The sequence below is a fragment of the Bidens hawaiensis genome, unplaced genomic scaffold (assembly GCF_021521415.1).
Source record: "Bidens hawaiensis isolate Kalapana, Puna unplaced genomic scaffold, B.hawaiensis_p1.1 tig00007499_1, whole genome shotgun sequence".
Lineage (NCBI taxonomy): Eukaryota > Viridiplantae > Streptophyta > Magnoliopsida > Asterales > Asteraceae > Bidens > Bidens hawaiensis.
Window position 1 is genome coordinate 533,643 of NW_027491525.1, and position 22,853 is coordinate 556,495.

The 22,853-nt window shown below is 40.9% G+C and overlaps 4 protein-coding genes across 4 annotated transcripts; all 4 read right to left on the reverse strand.

Annotated features, from left to right (window-relative positions):
• Positions 1-4,730: 4,730 nt before the first annotated feature.
• LOC143635410 (uncharacterized) lies at positions 4,731-5,135 on the reverse strand. The gene has a single exon (XM_077103254.1). The coding sequence runs from the start codon at positions 5,133-5,135 to the stop codon at positions 4,731-4,733; it is 405 nt and encodes a 134-aa protein (XP_076959369.1).
• Positions 5,136-6,377: 1,242 nt separating this feature from the next.
• Positions 6,378-6,899, reverse strand: LOC143635411 (uncharacterized). Its single transcript, XM_077103255.1, has one exon. The coding sequence runs from the start codon at positions 6,897-6,899 to the stop codon at positions 6,378-6,380; it is 522 nt and encodes a 173-aa protein (XP_076959370.1).
• Positions 6,900-20,432: 13,533 nt separating this feature from the next.
• LOC143635412 (uncharacterized) lies at positions 20,433-20,837 on the reverse strand. Its single transcript, XM_077103257.1, has one exon. It carries the CDS (start codon positions 20,835-20,837, stop codon positions 20,433-20,435), a length of 405 nt encoding a protein of 134 aa, XP_076959372.1.
• Positions 20,838-22,079: 1,242 nt separating this feature from the next.
• On the reverse strand, positions 22,080-22,601 carry LOC143635413 (uncharacterized). The gene has a single exon (XM_077103258.1). It carries the CDS (start codon positions 22,599-22,601, stop codon positions 22,080-22,082), a length of 522 nt encoding a protein of 173 aa, XP_076959373.1.
• Between the last annotated feature and the right edge of the window lie 252 nt (positions 22,602-22,853).

The following is a 22,853-nucleotide window of genomic DNA, read 5'->3' on the forward strand; positions in this document are numbered from 1 at the left end:
AAACCTTAACTTAACACAGCGGAAGTCTTAACTTTAATTCGTCGGGTTATGACAGACGCCGATAGTCAACAATAATAAACAATTAATAATAAAAGCATCATCTTTTATTATAAGGAAATATTTTACAACATCAGAGTTTACAACACGTGCTAATGCACGGTTTACAACACATCACTTTTGTTCAAACACCCCACGCTCTCATTTCCATGCCACCTCGAAACCTTTACTTTCCTGCAAAGCATATTTAAATAATTTTTGGGTCAACACGAATGTTGGTGAGTTATTCCAGAGAAGAAAAACTTATTATATAAATATAAACAATTTATATATAAACAACACATGAATATAATGGTGTACGGCCATTATACTCCCAATTAAAGACCGATCAAACACGGTACACACAATAACGAAACCCGCATTTTACCTTATAGCACAAAAAGCGTTAGTTGTAGACTAGCTACGAATACAACGCGTGTATGACTACCAATTTGATAACTCGAAACGTACCATACTCGAAATATTCCCACTTTTAACCCAACGCGAATGGAAGTGGGGGGCGTCACCCCGATAGATCTACCAACATTTCTGTGCCCGCCGTCCGGTTAACAGTTATTTAACCAAATTGATTCATCCCACAATAACGACAATTTGTAGTATAATGCGTTTTCAAAACATATATATATAAATACGAATATAGATATACAATATGCTTTTCGGAGGAAGAACTCACCTTTGGTTTCGAGTTTTTGAATAAACGCTCGTTCCTATATTAGTACACGTTCGTTAAATATATATATTCTTATTCTAAAAATCTACACAAGCACATAACGCACAAAGTTTACTACTTATAATCTTATAATTCTATACTTAAAAATATAAACAAGTAATAATCAACTAATAATTGTTTTATTTAATAATTTAATTTAATTATTAAAATTTATAAAATTTATTACCTTTAGTTGCTGGAGTGTTTTGGAAAAATTCAAGTTATCATTTTATTTAAAATTTTGACTCTATTATAATCGGTTTTGTCGGTTTTGCCGGTTTCGTCGGTTTTGAGCTTAAAAACGAACAGGTTGCGCTTTTTATGAAACTTTTAGTTTTAAATTATCTAAAACACTTTTTATATGGTTTTTAGTCAAGTTTTATTGGTTTTTCAATAAAAATGTTTTGGTTTTTATTTTATTTCCAATTTCTTAAAAATGCCAATTTTTAACGTTTTCGTGTTGGTTTTCGCGACACGAACCGTGTTGATTTAAGTTTTGCTATTCTTAAATTTTCTTATACTTCAACTTATGTTAAATATAAGAATATTATGACTTTAGGAGCTGTTTTAATTCAGTTCCAAAAACTCATGTCGGTTCACCTTAAAAGTCGAACTTTCCGATCGTTAAAGTCACCGACAAGCTATTTAAGTCACAATGTCAAAACCAAACCATTTGGTACAGCAAATATACACATAATAACAAATAATATATCATCATATACATGTTTGATCATCTAGCATCAAGTATGCACATAAAACAAATTTTTAACTACACATGTTCAAGCCTTAGCTTAAGTTTTCAACTATACAATATACATGTTATTTCTTCAATCTCTACAAGGTGTTTATGTACCAAAATTTCCAGATCTTACTAATCCATAGTAACATCTTATTTCATCCCATAATTATCCTTTAACAAACACATTCTTGATTTCTTTAACAATAAAGTTTCTATTATTAGTAAGTAGCAATTTTTCATAACCTTATTATCATACTAACAATCTTTACAATGGAGTTTACTAAAGTAATCCTAACCACAAGTCTTTAATCATCAACACAAGACTATGTTCACTTATCAAATCATTTTGCAAAACATCTTGTACAATTTATAAAGTTTCCTTTATTAGTAAGTTTAACACAAACTCTTGTTTATCTAAGTTATTATGTTTCATGCATCCTAGTACTTCTAGTAGATTTCATTCCTTTCCATATGTCCCATTCAATCACTTAGTTTGTCATTTTCAATCCATATAAAACAAGTATGAGCTTTATGATAAAAATCAAATTTTGTATTACTTGCATGTGTAAGTGACTTTCCATCAAAGTCAAATCCCTACACTTTTGTCAACCCTTTTCCAAGATTCTTTCAACACCATTATTATTATTACTTACAACTTTTTCAAGTAATCAAGTATGTGGGTTTTCAAGATTATCACTTTTCTTTAACCATTTTACCATTTAACAAACTTACAACTTTAATCAAATGCCAAAATCAAAAACCCATGGTTCTAATGAGTGTTTTTATCCATAATCCATTTCCAATCTTTTGACCATTTTCACATTTACTTCCAATATTAAAACAATACTTAAACTCATTTGTTAAACAAACTCAAGTAACATCCATATGGACAATCTATACAAGCTTAAATGCAACCATATCAAGTCCTATAATCAACAAAACCCATCTTATGCATTCCTATATAAACTCATGGCCACATACATACATGCATATATCCATATCATGCTTGCATGTATACTACCAAACATACTAGAATCAAACCTTAAACATCAAATAACAACTAGTATACACAAATCTTTGTAGTGGGTTACCTTGGGTTTCGGATTTGGTGCCTATGGAGGTGATAATGTGACCTTGGGTTGGCTATAATCCTTCCTTTGGCTTCCTACTTCTTGTAATATGGTTAAACCTCCACCAAATACCTCCTAATCAATTGTTGTGTGTGTAAAAGTTTGAAAATGTGAGATGGTAGGAAGGTGATGGGGTGGCCGGTTATATAAAGGGAGGAAGAGAGGGGTATAGGGTAGTGAGTTGGATGGTAGAGTGTGCATGTGTCCATATTGAAGCTTCTAGGTAATCATTGCGTAACTACATGTGTGTTTCTTATTGGTGGGTTTGGGAGGTGGGGTTGGATTGTGTGTGTGTGGAGGCCGAGATAGATGGGAGAAAGAGAGGGAGAGGTGATTTGAATTATGGCATGTGCTAATAACTAGGTATTAATGTTTAACTATCTCGTAATTTATCTAGCCAAACGACTTCCGTTTCTAATAATTTTTATCAGACTTTGAGCGAAATTAGATTACAGTCAATGTCTGCCTTAAAACATAATTTTCTGAAAAACTTAATGTCGGGCTCTTACGGTGTCCTCTACTGGCTTTCGGTTACTTATTTTCTAATTTTCGCGATTCGAACCTTCTAAAATTAAGTTTATACACTATCTCTAATATCCTAACATAAAATTTTATTTTTCGAGGTCATCTTGACACGTTTATGAATTTATCCGTTTTGAGATATTACCCGGTGTCAATCTGTATAGTGTCAGCTACACGACAAAATTGAACTTTTTCGGGTTCCATATATTAATATTCAACTAAAATCAAAAACTTTGGCTAAAAATATTATTCCTATATATTTACCTTACTAATTAATACACGATTACGGTTAATATAATTACCAGATTAGTCAAATTTTTGGCGGTTGTCACATTCACCCATCCTTTTAGAAATTTCGTCCCGAAATTTAGGATGTAGTGCTGGTTTCGGTTTCTTCTGGGAAGAGGTGAGTGTATTTCTCTTTCATTTGATCCTGACGTTCCCACGTGAACTCGGGACCAAGTCTTGAATTCCAGCAAACCTTGACAAGCTTAATCCTGTTACGTCTTAGCATCTGGATTTTCCAGTCCAAGACTTCAACAGGTTCTTCTAAAAATGGAAGCTTATCATCAACCCTTATATCTTCAATAGGAACAATCAGCAATTCATCTGATAGACATTTCTTCAGATTGGATATGTGAAATACGTCGTGTTTTCCACTGAGTTCTGAAGGTAGGTCGAGTCGATAGGCTACCGACCCTACTCGTTCGGTAATTTTGAATGGTCCAACGTATCGTGGACTAAGTTTTCCTCTTTTACCGAATCTGACTATGCCTTTCCAATGTGATACCTTTAGTAACACTTGGTCTCCTACCTGGAATTCCAACGGTCTCCTGCGATTATCCGTATAACTTTTATGTCTGTCGGCTGCAGCTTTTAAGCTGTCCTTGATTTGAAAGACTCTGTCGGTGGTCTCTTGGACAATTTCATGACCTGTAAGTTGCTTTTCTCCGACTTCTGCCCAACAAAGGGGAGATCGACATTTTCTTCCGTACAAGGCTTCAAACGGTGCAGCCTTAATACTGGAATGGTAGCTGTTATTATAAGAGAATTCAGCTAAATGCAGATAAGTATCCCAACTACTTCCGAAGTCAATGATACAGGCTCGCAGCATGTCTTCCAATGTTTGGATAGTTCTCTCGCTTTGACCGTCTGTCTGGGGGTGATAGGCGGTGCTCATATCTAAGCGAGTTCCTAGGGATTCGTGAAGAGATTGCCAAAAACGAGAAACAAATCGACCATCTCTGTCAGAAATGATTGAGACCGGTATTCCATGTTTGGCTACGATCTATTTCAGATACAGCTGAGTTAACTTCTCCATTCTGTCTTTTTCTCTAAAGGGTATAAAATGAGCGGATTTAGTTAATCTATCCACAATTACCCAAATCGCATCATAACTTTGCGGAGTAACTGGCAGTTTGGTTATGAAGTCCATGGTAATATTATCCCATTTCCACTGAGGGATCTCTGGTTGTTGCAGTAGACCAGGCGGTCTTCTATGTTCAGCTTTCACTTTGGAACATGTCAGGCACTTGCTGACATACACAGCTATGTCTCTTTTCAAGTTAGGCCACTAATAATGTTCTTGGAGATCTTTATACATCTTGGTTGATCCTGGGTGGATCGAATATCCAGACTTATGCGCTTCGTCTAGAACAAGATTACGCAGATTTCCATAGAGTGGTACCCAAACTCGATCGAGTAGGTATAGTGTTCCATCAGACTTTCTGACAAATTCATTTTCAAGTCCTCGCAATTTCTCAAACATTACATTTTGCGGTTTCAAAGCTTCACGATGTGCATCACGAATTCGAGTAGTAAGACTCGTTTGAATCGTCAATCCTAATGCACGAACACGCAGAGGCTTTTCTCTTTCCTTTCGACTCAACGCATCAGCCACAACATTCGCTTTACCCTTGTGGTAACGAATCTCACATTCGTAATCATTGAGTAATTCTACCCATCGCCGTTGCCTCATATTTAGCTCTTTCTGATCAAAGATATGCTGGAGACTCTTGTGATCAGTAAATATTGTACATTTGGTTCCATACAGATAATGCCTCCAAATCTTAAGAGCAAACACAACAGCTCCCAATTCCAAATCGTGCGTCGCGTAGTTCTTTTCATGCACCTTGAGTTGTCTGGACGCGTATGCTATCACCTTGTCTTGTTGCATAAGCACACAACCAAGACCTAAGCGAGACGCATCACAATATACTACAAATCCATTAGTACCTTCTGGTAAGGATAAGATTGGTGCACTACACAACTTTTGTTTAAGCAATTGGAAGGCTCCTTCTTGTTTTTCTGTCCACTCATATTTCTTGTCTTTTTGGGTTAATTGGGTTAAGGGTTGAGCTATAGAAGAAAAATTTTCAATGAATCTACGATAGTAGCCAGCTAATCCTAAAAATTGTCGCACTCCAGTGGGGGATCTTGGTGTCTCCCAGTTCTTAATTGCTTCAATTTTTGTTGGATCAACTAGGATACCATTCTCATTGATTACATGCCCTAAAAAGTGAACTTCTCGAAGCCAGAAATCGCACTTGGAAAATTTGGCATATAACTTCTCTTCTTTTAGCAATTTTAGAATCAGTTTTAAGTGTTGTTCATGTTCTTTCTTGGTTCGTGAGTAGATAAGTATGTCATTGATGAATACTATCACGAATTTATCCAAGTATGGCTTACAAACTCTGTTAATAAGATCCATGAACACAGCCGGTGCTTTCGTTAGGCCAAAAGGCATGACCAGGAATTCATAATGTCCATAACTAGTTCTGAAAGCGGTTTTAGGAACATCCTCTTCTGCAACACGTAACTGATGATACCCGGATCGCAAGTCGATTTTTGAGTAATAGCTTGATCCTTGCAACTGATCAAACAAATCATCAATTCTCGGTAGTGGGTACCGATTCTTAATAGTAAGTTTGTTCAGTTCTCTGTAATCGACACACATTCGAAAAGAACCGTCCTTCTTTTTCACAAATAAGACTGGAGCTCCCCAAGGTGAGAAACTTGGTCTTATGAATCCTTTGTCTAGTAATTCCTGGAGTTGATTAGATAACTCCTGCATTTCCGATGGTGCTAATCTGTACGGAGATCGAGCTATCGGTGCAGCATCTTGAACCAGATCGATTCTGAATTCGACTTGACGCTGAGGAGGTAATCCAGGCAAGTCTTCAGGGAAAACTTCTGGAAAATCCCGTACTACAGGAATATCCTATATCTTTCGCTCTTTAGCCTTTGTATCGACTACATTGACAAGAAAAGCGGGACATCCTTTCCTTAACATTTTGAGAGTCTTTGTGATACTAGAGAGTTTTAACTCGGTGTTACTCTGATCACCTCGAATGCTCAGAAATTGACCGGTTGGGGTTGGTAAACAAACTAGCTTTTCGGAGCATATTATTTCAGCACCATTTTTGGATAACCAATCCATTCCTACTACTATATCAAAACTGCCTAACTCTACGGGTAAAAGATCGATTGAAAACCTAAGGTTTTCTAACAGAATATTGCAGTTTCGGACAATTTTACTGGATTCAATTAGCTTTCCGTTGGCTATTTCTATTGAGTAATTATTGTCTAACTTGCTTGGTTCAATACCGAGAAGGGGTTCAAATTGGTCAGAAACAAAGCTTAAATCTGCTCCAGTATCAAATAGTACATAAGCATAATGATTATTAACGAGAAACGTACCGGTGACTACGGATGAGTCTTTCCGGGCCTTTTTCGCATTCATCTTGAATGCCTTGCTCTTAGCATTTTGTACCCTGAGTTTGGGGCAATCATTTCTGAAATGCCCGATGACACCGCATTCGAAACATTCGAAAGTTCGGTTTCCCTACAGTACTGAGTCTGGTGTCCAAATCGATTGCACTTCAGACATTTCCAACATTCCCCATAATGACTCTTTCCACACCTGTTACAAATGGATCCTTGTCCTGATCCTCTTGCGTTCCCTGCAAACATTCTTCGTGCTCCTTGGTTTCGATTGAACTGTTCTCCTGAGTTACCATTCCACTTTCGTTTGAGTTCTCCGATTTTTTGATTATCGGTAACTGTTTTTCGTTCAGGTTCGGCGGTAGTCGCTTTCTTACCGAAGTCTTTCAGAGTTCCCATACGAATTGCATTATCAGTAAAAGATTTTGCCAGCTCTCTGGCTGACTGGATAGTGGTTGGTTTGGAGGAGGTAACCAATCCTCGGATCTCGGGAGCTAAGCCCCAAATGTACCTCTCGATTCTTGCATATTCAGGCTTAACCAGTCGGGGGTACTAGCCGTGCCAAAGCTTTGAATCGGGAAGTATATCCTCCAATGTCAGCACCTTCCATTTTTAACTGCCAGAATTCGTATTCGATTTTCTGAAGTTCGTTTCGGGGACAGTATTCCTTTAACAACATTTCTTTTAGTTCTTCCCAGGTTAGACGGTAAGCGGCATCTTCTCCAAGATTTTGATTTATGGAGTTCCACCACTCGAGTGCCTCATCACGGAATGAACACACTCCGTATTTTATCCGTTCGAGAGGAGTGCAATCACTGATTTTCATTAGAGACTCCATTTTCTCGATCCACCAGATAATTTCCAAAGGTCCTTCGGCACCGGTAAATTCTTTCGGTCCGCAACCTTGGAAAATTTTGTATGAGCACCCGCGTACCGTGCTACCTGAGGGGTTATCGTTTAGATTTTCGGTTCAAGGTGTTTCTCCATTCGAAGTATTAGTTGTATTTAGGGGGTTTTGGCTTGCGTTACGATTAGCCTCATGTTGCTCGAGTGCCGTATTTACATGTTGAGCGATTAGCTGAGCTAACTCGTCTTGAGAGGAAGGTAATCCGATTAGCTGAGCTAACTTCATTTATATGAAAACCAAATGTCTGCCGACCGTATGACTCAAGAAAGTATAATGGACAATCAAAGAAGGCTGATGGGATATATCTCTTACTGTCAGAAAGAAACAAAAGATCTTCGTGAGATTGTTAAGTCTCAGGGGTGAAGATCAAAGAGCAGGAGGATCTCATCTTGCAGTTAATATGCAAGGATGATGCACTTAAGAAGCTCAAGAATGATGAAGAAGATCCTGATGAGTCTAGTGCAGGTGGTGAGCCTAAATAACTCACGGTTCATCATCAGGTGCAGGTACAAGTGCTGCTAATGATTCTGGCAAGCAGATTATTGTGTATCATGACTATACACCTGTCACACCCGGCCCTGAGCGGCAGAAACAGCCGGGCGCGCACGAGTGGGGATTGATAATTAAGCACGGGCCATTGCAAAACATTCAAAGATTTTTATTTCGCATGAGAAGTTTAGTACAAACACGTTACATTGTTCAAAGATTACAAAAAAAAAACATCCAAGTATAAAACTGAAGATTTCCTCGCCATATCCCCTTGCGCGGCGGGTAACCGTGCGCATCGAGGGGATAAAACCAAAATCTTCCAAAAAGCTTGTTTTAGATGTTCAGCGTGTGGTGCTCTAAGTGTGACTCCATGCGCTACCTAGTTATCTCCTGAAAGACACGTAAAAACATTTGAATCAGTATAAACTGAGTGAGTTCACAAGTTTTAGTAACTTGATAAATCGTATTGCATCATAATCATTCTGAAACATAATTCTGTTAGCATCATTAAAACACATGCTTGGTAAAACATAGCTCTATCAACATATTCTGATAAAAATCGTTCCGCGGGTTACGCGCGAACATTTCTGGGAACTGTGCTCGTCTGTGTAAGTGGCGCTGCCACTACGAGCTAAAATAACGTAATACCGTCCCGCGGGTTACGCGAGGACACTTCTGGAAAACTGTGCTCGTCTGTGTAAGTGGCGCTGCCACTACGAGCGAATATATGCTGTAATACCGTCCCGCGGGTTACGCGCGGACGTTGTGCCGGAAAACAAGGCGCTCGTCTGCGTAAGAGGAGCGACCTCTACGAGCGGGCTCAAACCCATAGTACTGCCCCATGACCATACTAGGCACTCGTCTGTGTAAGAGGTGCGACCCCTACGAGTGGGCGGATCAAACCAGCAGTCCCTACCCTTAGAGTTCCAATGGTAAAGTGATCACTTACTCGAATCTGGTGCACTATCATCGAAAAACCATAGATAACTGTTCGCATTGCTCATCATGAAACATAACTTAAACACGTAATCGTTTGCTTAGCTTGTAAATGTACCATGATAAAACATTATTTAAATACGTGTCCCTCGCCCCGAAAACAGTTTAAAATGGTGAAAACAGTGAAAATAGGGGCTGTGAGACTCACCTGTGGTTCTTGTTAAGGGATTAATCGAGATTCAGGTTTTCTTGGTGTTGGCCTCGGAATCAAAGGTCTAGAATACGATTAAATAACAATTATATATATTAAGATCAAGATATAGGGGTTGGAAAGTAGATCTCAAGGTTATAATCTCGGCTTACCTAGTAACAGGATCGGAGTTGGAAACAACGGATGCTTGGGAAAGGATTAGTGCAAGTTTGTAGTTCTTTGAAGTGTGTTTTGGGTGATAATTTAGGCTACAAATTTATAGGCAAACTCAAGGGAACATAATCCCTTGCTTTAGGGAATTGTAATCTTTTGAAATGATGATAAAGTATGGAAATTATTATTATTTATTAAAAAGAGTAGAAAAGTAGATTAAAGATTCTGATTTGATATGGACAGGACATGCAGGGCTGTGGCTGGTGAGAGTGGGTGGCTGGCAGTTGACTTTTACAGTTTGCTTTTTCAGTGCTTTAGACAGTGTACAGTAAAAAGTAGAAGTTTTCTGAAACACGCAACCGCCCTCTTTTGGGCGGGGACAATTTCCTTAAATCTGATCATTTTGACTAAGTGTTCTGCGCGTATAACTTGGTGCGCATAGCTTTCTGCGTGTAGAACATTTCTTTGCTGCGGGTAGGTGCGTAACCTTCTCGCAGTTAGGGACATTTGAGTTTCATTTGTAGATTCTCCAGGTGGTTTTGGTATTTCAACATAGTGATCAGTCATGTTGAAGTCAATTCCATCCTGGAGCTTCAGACAAACTAGCTCTCAACGTTCCCGCCATGCGGGTAGGTTAGTTCCCTTCCGCACGCGCATAAACGATGTAGGATGCACCCGCCTTAGCATCATGCGGGATGGTCAACCCATAGACAACATAACGTTTAAGTTACATGAAACATAAGGCCAAAACGTTCACGCATGGCGCATATAACATATGCTCACGCTGGTTCTTAACATGGTGCGCTCGCGCAGGGCGCACATAACACATGCACGCGCTGACTAACATGACGCGCTTGCGCAGGGCAAACATAAATGCCCGCGCTGATTCTAACATATGCTCGCGCCGGGCGCACATAATGTGCCCGCGCTGATCCTTAACATAGCGCGCTCGCGCAGGGCGCACATAACAAATGCACGCGCTGACTATCATGGCGCGCATAATATTTACAATCACCTAATTATTAGGTTGATTACTTAGTTTAAGGGGTTGGGAATTTACCGGGTGTCACATTCTCCCCTCGTTAAACGAATTTCGTCCCGAAATTTAGGAGACGTTGCTAGCAGAAGCCATGTTCTGAAAGAGGTGTGGGTATGTTATGCGCATCTGATCTTCTCTTTCCCAAGTGAATTCAGGCCCACGCCTTGAGTTCCATTGAACTTTTACCAACTTGATTCTGCTTCTGCGCAACCTTTGTTCTTTCCAATCGGTTACTGCTATAGGCTTTTCTACGAAGTGCAGCTGTTTGTCAATATGCATTTCTTCCACCGGTAAAATCAACGTTTCGTCAGATAAACATTTCTTGAGGTTGGATACATGAAACGTATCATGAACTCCACTGAGTTCGGCGGGTAGACGGAGTTTATAAGCAACTGGACCGATCCTCTCCAGGATCTCAAAAGGTCCAATGTAGCGCGGATTTAGCTTTCCTCGCTTACCGAAACGGGGGACTCCCTTCCATGGAGAGACTTTCAAAAGTACTTTATCCCCTTCTTGAAACTCCAACGGTTTCCTTCTTATATCAGCATAACTTTTCTGTCTGTCGCGTGCTGCCTTAAGGCGATCCCTTATCTGAAAAATCTTGTCTGTTGTTTCTTGGATCACTTCTGGACCAGTCATTTGCTTGTCGCCCACTTCAGCCCAACACAGTGGGGATCTACACTTGCGCCCATATAAAGCTTCGAACGGCGCAGCCTTAATGCTTGTGTGATAACTGTTATTGTAAGAAAATTCAACCAACGGGAGGTGGGTATCCCAACTACCTCCAAAATCGATCGCGCACAGCGCGCAGCATATCTTCCAATGTCTGGATTGTTCGCTCGCTTTGCCCATCCGTTTGAGGATGATAAGCTGTACTCATATCAAGGCGAGTACCTAGAGCTCCTTGTAACGATCTCCAAAACCTTGATGTGAACCGACTATCTCTATCAGAAATGATGGACACTGGGACTCCATGCTTTGAAACTACTTCTCGAATATATAGTCGGGCTAGCTTTTCCATTTTATCAGCTTCTTTAATCGGCAGGAAGTGTGCTGACTTAGTTAGCCGATCTACAATAACCCATAACGTGTCATAACCCCCAGGTGTCCTTGGTAGTTTGGTGATGAAATCCATAGAGATTTGTTCCCACTTCCACATGGGAATTTCTGGCTGCTGAAGCAACCCCGATGGTTTCTGGTATTCAGCCTTTACTTTTGAACACGTCAGGCACTTACTGACATACATCGCGATGGCGCCTTTAAGATTGGGCCACCAATACAGTGTTTTAACATCTTGGTACATCTTGTCTGCGCCAGGATGTACGGAATATCGCGTCTTGTGAGCTTCGTTTAATACCTGCTCGCGCAATCCTCCCTTGAGAGGGACCCATATGCGGTTGGCAAAATATCGAGTGTTGTTCCCTTTAAGTTCCAAATTCTTAATCATACCCCCAAGGCATTCGTTTTTAACAAACTCTGGTTTCAAGGCTTCTTGCTGAGCGTCTCGGATGCGGGTAGAGAGATCTGCGTGAATGGTCAACCTTAGAGCCTTGACTCGTAGCGTTTTTATTCGTTCCTTCCTACTTAGCGCGTCTGCTACCACATTCGCTTTCCCCGGATGATACTTGATCTCGCAATCATAATCATTTAACAATTCAACCCATCTTCGTTGCCTCATGTTTAAATCCTTCTGATCGAATATATGTTGAAGGCTCTTATGATCCGTAAAGATTACACATTTCGTACCGTAGAGGTAATGGCGCCAAATCTTTAGCGCGAAGACAACAGCTCCAAGTTCTAAATCATGCGTTGTGTAGTTCTTCTCATTGGTCTTAAGTTGGCGCGAGGCATACGCTATAACTTTGTCTCGCTGCATAAGGACACATCCGCGTCCCTGGTGTGAAGCGTCGCAGTAAACAACGATGTCATCTGTCCCCTCGGGCAGGGATAAGATTGGCGCACTACATAACTTCTGTTTCAACATTTGAAATGCCGCTTCCTGATTCTTGCCCCAAATAAACGCCTTGTCTTTCTGAGTTAGCGCGGTCAGAGGTAGAGCTATCTTGGAGAAGTTCTCAATGAAGCGTCGATAGTAGCCAGCTAGCCCAAGGAATTGCCTCACCTCAGTTGGGGTTTTTGGCGCTTCCCAGTTTTCGATGGCTTTAACCTTAGAAGGATCGACGTGTATTCCTTTCTCGTTTACAACGTGACCGAGAAAATGAACTTCTCTAAGCCAGAACTCGCACTTGGAAAACTTCGCATACAACTTTTCTTTCCTTAACAATTCCAAAATCATTCTCAGGTGTTGCTCATGCTCGGCCTTGGTTCGAGAGTAAATCAAAATATCGTCTATAAACACAATCACAAACTTGTCCAAGTATGGTTTGCACACACGGTTCATCAGATCCATGAATATAGCTGGCGCATTAGTTAGCCCGAAAGGCATCACTAAGAACTCATAATGGCCATATCTGGTTCGGAAGGCTGTCTTTGGTGCGTCTTCCTCATGGACCCTAAGTTGGTGGTATCCTGACCGTAGATCTATCTTCGAATAATAACTGGATCCCTGCAACTGGTCAAATAAGTCGTCAATCCTTGGTAAGGGGTACCGATTTTTGACTGTCAGCTTGTTCAGCTCCCTGTAGTCAATACACATCCGGAACGAACCATCCTTCTTCTTTACAAACAGTACTGGAGCTCCCCAAGGTGAAAAGCTTGGGCGTATGAAACCCTTATCCAATAGTTCCTGTAACTGATTGGATAGCTCTTGCATCTCAGATGGAGCTAAGCGATAAGGCGCTCGAGCTACTGGCGCAGCTCCTGGGACCAAATCAATACGAAACTCGACTTGTCGCGGCGGCGGTAACCCGGACAAATCTTCAGGAAAAACTTCTGGAAATTCGCGTACTACTGGTAAGTCTTCAATTCTTCGCTCATCTCCTTTCTCTACTACATGCGCCAGGAAGGCGTAGCACCCTTTCCTTAGGCACTTACGCGCCTTTAGGCATGAAATCAGTTTCGTCGCAACTCCCCTTCTTTCCCCTTGAATCATCAAAGTTTCTCCGTTCATTAGTGGAATTCGAACCTGCTTCTCATGACAAACAATCTCCGCGAGATTTTCGACCAACCAATCCATACCTACCACAATATCGAAACTTCCCAATTCTATTGACAACAAGTTTATATTGAACTCATGACCTCCCATGACTAACACACATTGCTCAGTCCTTTCATTCGCGCATAACTGCCTACCATTGGCTAGTTCTATAGTATAAGGTTTGTCTAACCTACTGGTCGCTAAGCCCAGGGAGTTTTTAAACTCATGGGATATAAAACTTAGGTCAGCGCCAGTATCAAATAAGACAGATGCATAATGACCGTTAAGCAAAAACGTACCGGTTACCACATTCGGTTCTTCCTTTGCTTCACCCGCGCCGATCACAAAAGCTCTCCCGCGAGCTTGGTTTCCTTTCTGTGGGCAATCCCGACTGAAGTGTCCAGACTTCCCGCATGCGTAGCAGTTGTCATTGGCTCCAGCTTCTTTAGCACGGCAATTCACCGTCTTGTGTCCTGGTCTGCCACATTTGGCGCACGTGACGTTCGCGCATTCGCCTTCGTGGTGGTACTTGCATTTGTTGCACCATGGGTAAGGCCCGCTGTATCCTTTCCTTGATGGTTCCGCGGCCTGAATCGCGTAAACCCTTGTGCTTTCCTGCTTCTTGGGCGGTGGCTGCTTGAAGTCTGATCCTCGGTGGGAGTTCCATTTCCTCTTGGAGTCAGAGGTTCGCTGCTCGTTCAAGCGAGCAGTCAACATACCCGCACGAACCGTATCCCTTGTAAGGGTGATGGCTCGCGCAACCGCCTCGTCAAAGGTCGGAGGTGCGGCGGCGTTGAGCGGGACCCTAACGACAGGAGGTAACCCAAAGATGTACCTCTCGATTTTCTTTTCTTCTGTGTTTGCCATGTCTGGCACCAGCTGGCAAAGCTCGTTGAAACGATTGGTGTAGGCATCGATATCCGTTCCTACCATGGTGTGGTTCCAGAATTCTTGTTGCAAGCTCTGAATTTCTGCGCGAGAGCAGAACTTTCTCATCAACATTTCTTTCAATTCTTCCCAGGTCTTGTGAAGAGCAACTTCTCGCCCCAAAGTCTTTACTTGGAGCTTCCACCAAGATGAAGCTGCTTCTTGGAACATGCAGGTCGCGTAAAGGACCTTCTGGTTTTCACTACATCCGCTGATGGAGAGAACTGTCTCCATCTTGTCAATCCAATTGTAGAGCCCAATGGCTCCTTCGGTGCCTTTGAACGGCCAAGGCCTACAGGCCATGAATGTTTTATAGGAGCATCCTTTGTCCAAGGCTCCTGATTCGGGTTCTGGGGTCTCGTTCTCTTGGCGACCCTGACTAGATTCGGCCTTGCTGGCCTCATGCGTTGCAATCGCCTGCGCGATTATTTCTGCGAGCTCCTCGGGTGTCATGGTAATTCCCTTGGCTCTGGTTGGAGGCATTCTTTTCATAAAAAGAAAATATAACAAACTTAGCGCATGTACTCAGAGCACATAATGTTCTTATCTCTAGACACTGTGACCCGTGTTCCTAAGTGCGTGTGTGATTTTTCTTTTGAAATTATTCTTTGAAAAATATTTCATGCGATTCCCCAAAGGTTATAGTCTAGGTTAAAAACTTCTTTTCCTAGTTCGCTATAACCAGTGCTCTGATACCAATCTGTCACACCCGGCCCTGAGCGGCGGAAACAGCCGGGCGCGCACGAGTGGGGATTGATAATTAAGCACGGGCCATTGCAAAACATTCAAAGATTTTTATTTCGCATGAGAAGTTTAGTACAAACACGTTACATTGTTCAAAGATTACAAAAAAAAAACATCCAAGTATAAAACTGAAGATTTCCTCGCCATATCCCCTTGCGCGGCGGGTAACCGTGCGCATCGAGGGGATAAAACCAAAATCTTCCAAAAAGCTTGTTTTAGATGTTCAGCGTGTGGTGCTCTAAGTGTGACTCCATGCGCTACCTAGTTATCTCCTGAAAGACACGTAAAAACATTTGAATCAGTATAAACTGAGTGAGTTCACAAGTTTTAGTAACTTGATAAATCGTATTGCATCATAATCATTCTGAAACATAATTCTGTTAGCATCATTAAAACACATGCTTGGTAAAACATAGCTCTATCAACATATTCTGATAAAAATCGTTCCGCGGGTTACGCTGCGAACATTTCTGGGAACTGTGCTCGTCTGTGTAAGTGGCGCTGCCACTACGAGCTAAAATAACGTAATACCGTCCCGCGGGTTACGCGAGGACACTTCTGGAAAACTGTGCTCGTCTGTGTAAGTGGCGCTGCCACTACGAGCGAATATATGCTGTAATACCGTCCCGCGGGTTACGCGCGGACGTTGTGCCGGAAAACAAGGCGCTCGTCTGCGTAAGAGGAGCGACCTCTACGAGCGGGCTCAAACCCATAGTACTGCCCCATGACCATACTAGGCACTCGTCTGTGTAAGAGGTGCGACCCCTACGAGTGGGCGGATCAAACCAGCAGTCCCTACCCTTAGAGTTCCAATGGTAAAGTGATCACTTACTCGAATCTGGTGCACTATCATCGAAAAACCATAGATAACTGTTCGCATTGCTCATCATGAAACATAACTTAAACACGTAATCGTTTGCTTAGCTTGTAAATGTACCATGATAAAACATTATTTAAATACGTGTCCCTCGCCCCGAAAACAGTTTAAAATGGTGAAAACAGTGAAAATAGGGGCTGTGAGACTCACCTGTGGTTCTTGTTAAGGGATTAATCGAGATTCAGGTTTTCTTGGTGTTGGCCTCGGAATCAAAGGTCTAGAATACGATTAAATAACAAGTATATATATTAAGATCAAGATATAGGGGTTGGAAAGTAGATCTCAAGGTTATAATCTCGGCTTACCTAGTAACAGGATCGGAGTTGGAAACAACGGATGCTTGGGAAAGGATTAGTGCAAGTTTGTAGTTCTTTGAAGTGTGTTTTGGGTGATAATTTAGGCTACAAATTTATAGGCAAACTCAAGGGAACATAATCCCTTGCTTTAGGGAATTGTAATCTTTTGAAATGATGATAAAGTATGGAAATTATTATTATTTATTAAAAAGAGTAGAAAAGTAGATTAAAGATTCTGATTTGATATGGACAGGACATGCAGGGCTGTGGCTGGTGAGAGTGGGTGGCTGGCAGTTGACTTTTACAGTTTGCTTTTTCAGTGCTTTAGACAGTGTACAGTAAAAAGTAGAAGTTTTCTGAAACACGCAACCGCCCTCTTTTGGGCGGGGACAATTTCCTTAAATCTGATCATTTTGACTAAGTGTTCTGCGCGTATAACTTGGTGCGCATAGCTTTCTGCGTGTAGAACATTTCTTTGCTGCGGGTAGGTGCGTAACCTTCTCGCAGTTAGGGACATTTGAGTTTCATTTGTAGATTCTCCAGGTGGTTTTGGTATTTCAACATAGTGATCAGTCATGTTGAAGTCAATTCCATCCTGGAGCTTCAGACAAACTAGCTCTCAACGTTCCCGCCATGCGGGTAGGTTAGTTCCCTTCCGCACGCGCATAAACGATGTAGGATGCACCCGCCTTAGCATCATGCGGGATGGTCAACCCATAGACAACATAACGTTTAAGTTACATGAAACATAAGGCCAAAACGTTCACGCATGGCGCATATAACATATGCTCACGCTGGTTCTTAACATGGTGCGCTCGCGCAGGGCGCACATAACACATGCACGCGCTGACTAACATGACGCGCTTGCGCAGGGCAAACATAAATGCCCGCGCTGATTCTAACATATGCTCGCGCCGGGCGCACATAATGTGCCCGCGCTGATCCTTAACATAGCGCGCTCGCGCAGGGCGCACATAACAAATGCACGCGCTGACTATCATGGCGCGCATAATATTTACAATCACCTAATTATTAGGTTGATTACTTAGTTTAAGGGGTTGGGAATTTACCGGGTGTCACACATGCATCCTAGTACTTCTAGTAGATTTCATTCCTTTCCATATGTCCCATTCAATCACTTAGTTTGTCATTTTCAATCCATATAAAACAAGTATGAGCTTTATGATAAAAATCAAATTTTGTATTACTTGCATGTGTAAGTGACTTTCCATCAAAGTCAAATCCCTACACTTTTGTCAACCCTTTTCCAAGATTCTTTCAACACCATTATTATTATTACTTACAACTTTTTCAAGTAATCAAGTATGTGGGTTTTCAAGATTATCACTTTTCTTTAACCATTTTACCATTTAACAAACTTACAACTTTAATCAAATGCCAAAATCAAAAACCCATGGTTCTAATGAGTGTTTTTATCCATAATCCATTTCCAATCTTTTGACCATTTTCACATTTACTTCCAATATTAAAACAATACTTAAACTCATTTGTTAAACAAACTCAAGTAACATCCATATGGACAATCTATACAAGCTTAAATGCAACCATATCAAGTCCTATAATCAACAAAACCCATCTTATGCATTCCTATATAAACTCATGGCCACATACATACATGCATATATCCATATCATGCTTGCATGTATACTACCAAACATACTAGAATCAAACCTTAAACATCAAATAACAACTAGTATACACAAATCTTTGTAGTGGGTTACCTTGGGTTTCGGATTTGGTGCCTATGGAGGTGATAATGTGACCTTGGGTTGGCTATAATCCTTCCTTTGGCTTCCTACTTCTTGTAATATGGTTAAACCTCCACCAAATACCTCCTAATCAATTGTTGTGTGTGTAAAAGTTTGAAAATGTGAGATGGTAGGAAGGTGATGGGGTGGCCGGTTATATAAAGGGAGGAAGAGAGGGGTATAGGGTAGTGAGTTGGATGGTAGAGTGTGCATGTGTCCATATTGAAGCTTCTAGGTAATCATTGCGTAACTACATGTGTGTTTCTTATTGGTGGGTTTGGGAGGTGGGGTTGGATTGTGTGTGTGTGGAGGCCGAGATAGATGGGAGAAAGAGAGGGAGAGGTGATTTGAATTATGGCATGTGCTAATAACTAGGTATTAATGTTTAACTATCTCGTAATTTATCTAGCCAAACGACTTCCGTTTCTAATAATTTTTATCAGACTTTGAGCGAAATTAGATTACAGTCAATGTCTGCCTTAAAACATAATTTTCTGAAAAACTTAATGTCGGGCTCTTACGGTGTCCTCTACTGGCTTTCGGTTACTTATTTTCTAATTTTCGCGATTCGAACCTTCTAAAATTAAGTTTATACACTATCTCTAATATCCTAACATAAAATTTTATTTTTCGAGGTCATCTTGACACGTTTATGAATTTATCCGTTTTGAGATATTACCCGGTGTCAATCTGTATAGTGTCAGCTACACGACAAAATTGAACTTTTTCGGGTTCCATATATTAATATTCAACTAAAATCAAAAACTTTGGCTAAAAATATTATTCCTATATATTTACCTTACTAATTAATACACGATTACGGTTAATATAATTACCAGATTAGTCAAATTTTTGGCGGTTGTCACATTCACCCATCCTTTTAGAAATTTCGTCCCGAAATTTAGGATGTAGTGCTGGTTTCGGTTTCTTCTGGGAAGAGGTGAGTGTATTTCTCTTTCATTTGATCCTGACGTTCCCACGTGAACTCGGGACCAAGTCTTGAATTCCAGCAAACCTTGACAAGCTTAATCCTGTTACGTCTTAGCATCTGGATTTTCCAGTCCAAGACTTCAACAGGTTCTTCTAAAAATGGAAGCTTATCATCAACCCTTATATCTTCAATAGGAACAATCAGCAATTCATCTGATAGACATTTCTTCAGATTGGATATGTGAAATACGTCGTGTTTTCCACTGAGTTCTGAAGGTAGGTCGAGTCGATAGGCTACCGACCCTACTCGTTCGGTAATTTTGAATGGTCCAACGTATCGTGGACTAAGTTTTCCTCTTTTACCGAATCTGACTATGCCTTTCCAATGTGATACCTTTAGTAACACTTGGTCTCCTACCTGGAATTCCAACGGTCTCCTGCGATTATCCGTATAACTTTTATGTCTGTCGGCTGCAGCTTTTAAGCTGTCCTTGATTTGAAAGACTCTGTCGGTGGTCTCTTGGACAATTTCAGGACCTGTAAGTTGCTTTTCTCCGACTTCTGCCCAACAAAGGGGAGATCGACATTTTCTTCCGTACAAGGCTTCAAACGGTGCAGCCTTAATACTGGAATGGTAGCTGTTATTATAAGAGAATTCAGCTAAATGCAGATAAGTATCCCAACTACTTCCGAAGTCAATGATACAGGCTCGCAGCATGTCTTCCAATGTTTGGATAGTTCTCTCGCTTTGACCGTCTGTCTGGGGGTGATAGGCGGTGCTCATATCTAAGCGAGTTCCTAGGGATTCGTGAAGAGATTGCCAAAAACGAGAAACAAATCGACCATCTCTGTCAGAAATGATTGAGACCGGTATTCCATGTTTGGCTACGATCTATTTCAGATACAGCTGAGTTAACTTCTCCATTCTGTCTTTTTCTCTAAAGGGTATAAAATGAGCGGATTTAGTTAATCTATCCACAATTACCCAAATCGCATCATAACTTTGCGGAGTAACTGGCAGTTTGGTTATGAAGTCCATGGTAATATTATCCCATTTCCACTGAGGGATCTCTGGTTGTTGCAGTAGACCAGGCGGTCTTCTATGTTCAGCTTTCACTTTGGAACATGTCAGGCACTTGCTGACATACACAGCTATGTCTCTTTTCAAGTTAGGCCACTAATAATGTTCTTGGAGATCTTTATACATCTTGGTTGATCCTGGGTGGATCGAATATCCAGACTTATGCGCTTCGTCTAGAACAAGATTACGCAGATTTCCATAGAGTGGTACCCAAACTCGATCGAGTAGGTATAGTGTTCCATCAGACTTTCTGACAAATTCATTTTCAAGTCCTCGCAATTTCTCAAACATTACATTTTGCGGTTTCAAAGCTTCACGATGTGCATCACGAATTCGAGTAGTAAGACTCGTTTGAATCGTCAATCCTAATGCACGAACACGCAGAGGCTTTTCTCTTTCCTTTCGACTCAACGCATCAGCCACAACATTCGCTTTACCCTTGTGGTAACGAATCTCACATTCGTAATCATTGAGTAATTCTACCCATCGCCGTTGCCTCATATTTAGCTCTTTCTGATCAAAGATATGCTGGAGACTCTTGTGATCAGTAAATATTGTACATTTGGTTCCATACAGATAATGCCTCCAAATCTTAAGAGCAAACACAACAGCTCCCAATTCCAAATCGTGCGTCGCGTAGTTCTTTTCATGCACCTTGAGTTGTCTGGACGCGTATGCTATCACCTTGTCTTGTTGCATAAGCACACAACCAAGACCTAAGCGAGACGCATCACAATATACTACAAATCCATTAGTACCTTCTGGTAAGGATAAGATTGGTGCACTACACAACTTTTGTTTAAGCAATTGGAAGGCTCCTTCTTGTTTTTCTGTCCACTCATATTTCTTGTCTTTTTGGGTTAATTGGGTTAAGGGTTGAGCTATAGAAGAAAAATTTTCAATGAATCTACGATAGTAGCCAGCTAATCCTAAAAATTGTCGCACTCCAGTGGGGGATCTTGGTGTCTCCCAGTTCTTAATTGCTTCAATTTTTGTTGGATCAACTAGGATACCATTCTCATTGATTACATGCCCTAAAAAGTGAACTTCTCGAAGCCAGAAATCGCACTTGGAAAATTTGGCATATAACTTCTCTTCTTTTAGCAATTTTAGAATCAGTTTTAAGTGTTGTTCATGTTCTTTCTTGGTTCGTGAGTAGATAAGTATGTCATTGATGAATACTATCACGAATTTATCCAAGTATGGCTTACAAACTCTGTTAATAAGATCCATGAACACAGCCGGTGCTTTCGTTAGGCCAAAAGGCATGACCAGGAATTCATAATGTCCATAACTAGTTCTGAAAGCGGTTTTAGGAACATCCTCTTCTGCAACACGTAACTGATGATACCCGGATCGCAAGTCGATTTTTGAGTAATAGCTTGATCCTTGCAACTGATCAAACAAATCATCAATTCTCGGTAGTGGGTACCGATTCTTAATAGTAAGTTTGTTCAGTTCTCTGTAATCGACACACATTCGAAAAGAACCGTCCTTCTTTTTCACAAATAAGACTGGAGCTCCCCAATGTGAGAAACTTGGTCTTATGAATCCTTTGTCTAGTAATTCCTGGAGTTGATTAGATAACTCCTGCATTTCCGATGGTGCTAATCTGTACGGAGATCGAGCTATCGGTGCAGCATCTTGAACCAGATCGATTCTGAATTCGACTTGACGCTGAGGAGGTAATCCAGGCAAGTCTTCAGGGAAAACTTCTGGAAAATCCCGTACTACAGGAATATCCTATATCTTTCGCTCTTTAGCCTTTGTATCGACTACATTGACAAGAAAAGCGGGACATCCTTTCCTTAACATTTTGAGAGTCTTTGTGATACTAGAGAGTTTTAACTCGGTGTTACTCTGATCACCTCGAATGCTCAGAAATTGACCGGTTGGGGTTGGTAAACAAACTAGCTTTTCGGAGCATATTATTTCAGCACCATTTTTGGATAACCAATCCATTCCTACTACTATATCAAAACTGCCTAACTCTACGGGTAAAAGATCGATTGAAAACCTAAGGTTTTCTAACAGAATATTGCAGTTTCGGACAATTTTACTGGATTCAATTAGCTTTCCGTTGGCTATTTCTATTGAGTAATTATTGTCTAACTTGCTTGGTTCAATACCGAGAAGGGGTTCAAATTGGTCAGAAACAAAGCTTAAATCTGCTCCAGTATCAAATAGTACATAAGCATAATGATTATTAACGAGAAACGTACCGGTGACTACGGATGAGTCTTTCCGGGCCTTTTTCGCATTCATCTTGAATGCCTTGCTCTTAGCATTTTGTACCCTGAGTTTGGGGCAATCATTTCTGAAATGCCCGATGACACCGCATTCGAAACATTCGAAAGTTCGGTTTCCCTACAGTACTGAGTCTGGTGTCCAAATCGATTGCACTTCAGACATTTCCAACATTCCCCATAATGACTCTTTCCACACCTGTTACAAATGGATCCTTGTCCTGATCCTCTTGCGTTCCCTGCAAACATTCTTCGTGCTCCTTGGTTTCGA

Bases quoted from the DNA above. Each gene is read 5' to 3' on its own strand.
- LOC143635410 (XM_077103254.1), bottom strand. From the start codon at position 5,135: ATGAGGCAACGGCGATGGGTAGAATTACTCAATGATTACGAATGTGAG.
- LOC143635411 (XM_077103255.1), bottom strand. From the start codon at position 6,899: ATGAATGCGAAAAAGGCCCGGAAAGACTCATCCGTAGTCACCGGTACG.
- LOC143635412 (XM_077103257.1), bottom strand. From the start codon at position 20,837: ATGAGGCAACGGCGATGGGTAGAATTACTCAATGATTACGAATGTGAG.
- LOC143635413 (XM_077103258.1), bottom strand. From the start codon at position 22,601: ATGAATGCGAAAAAGGCCCGGAAAGACTCATCCGTAGTCACCGGTACG.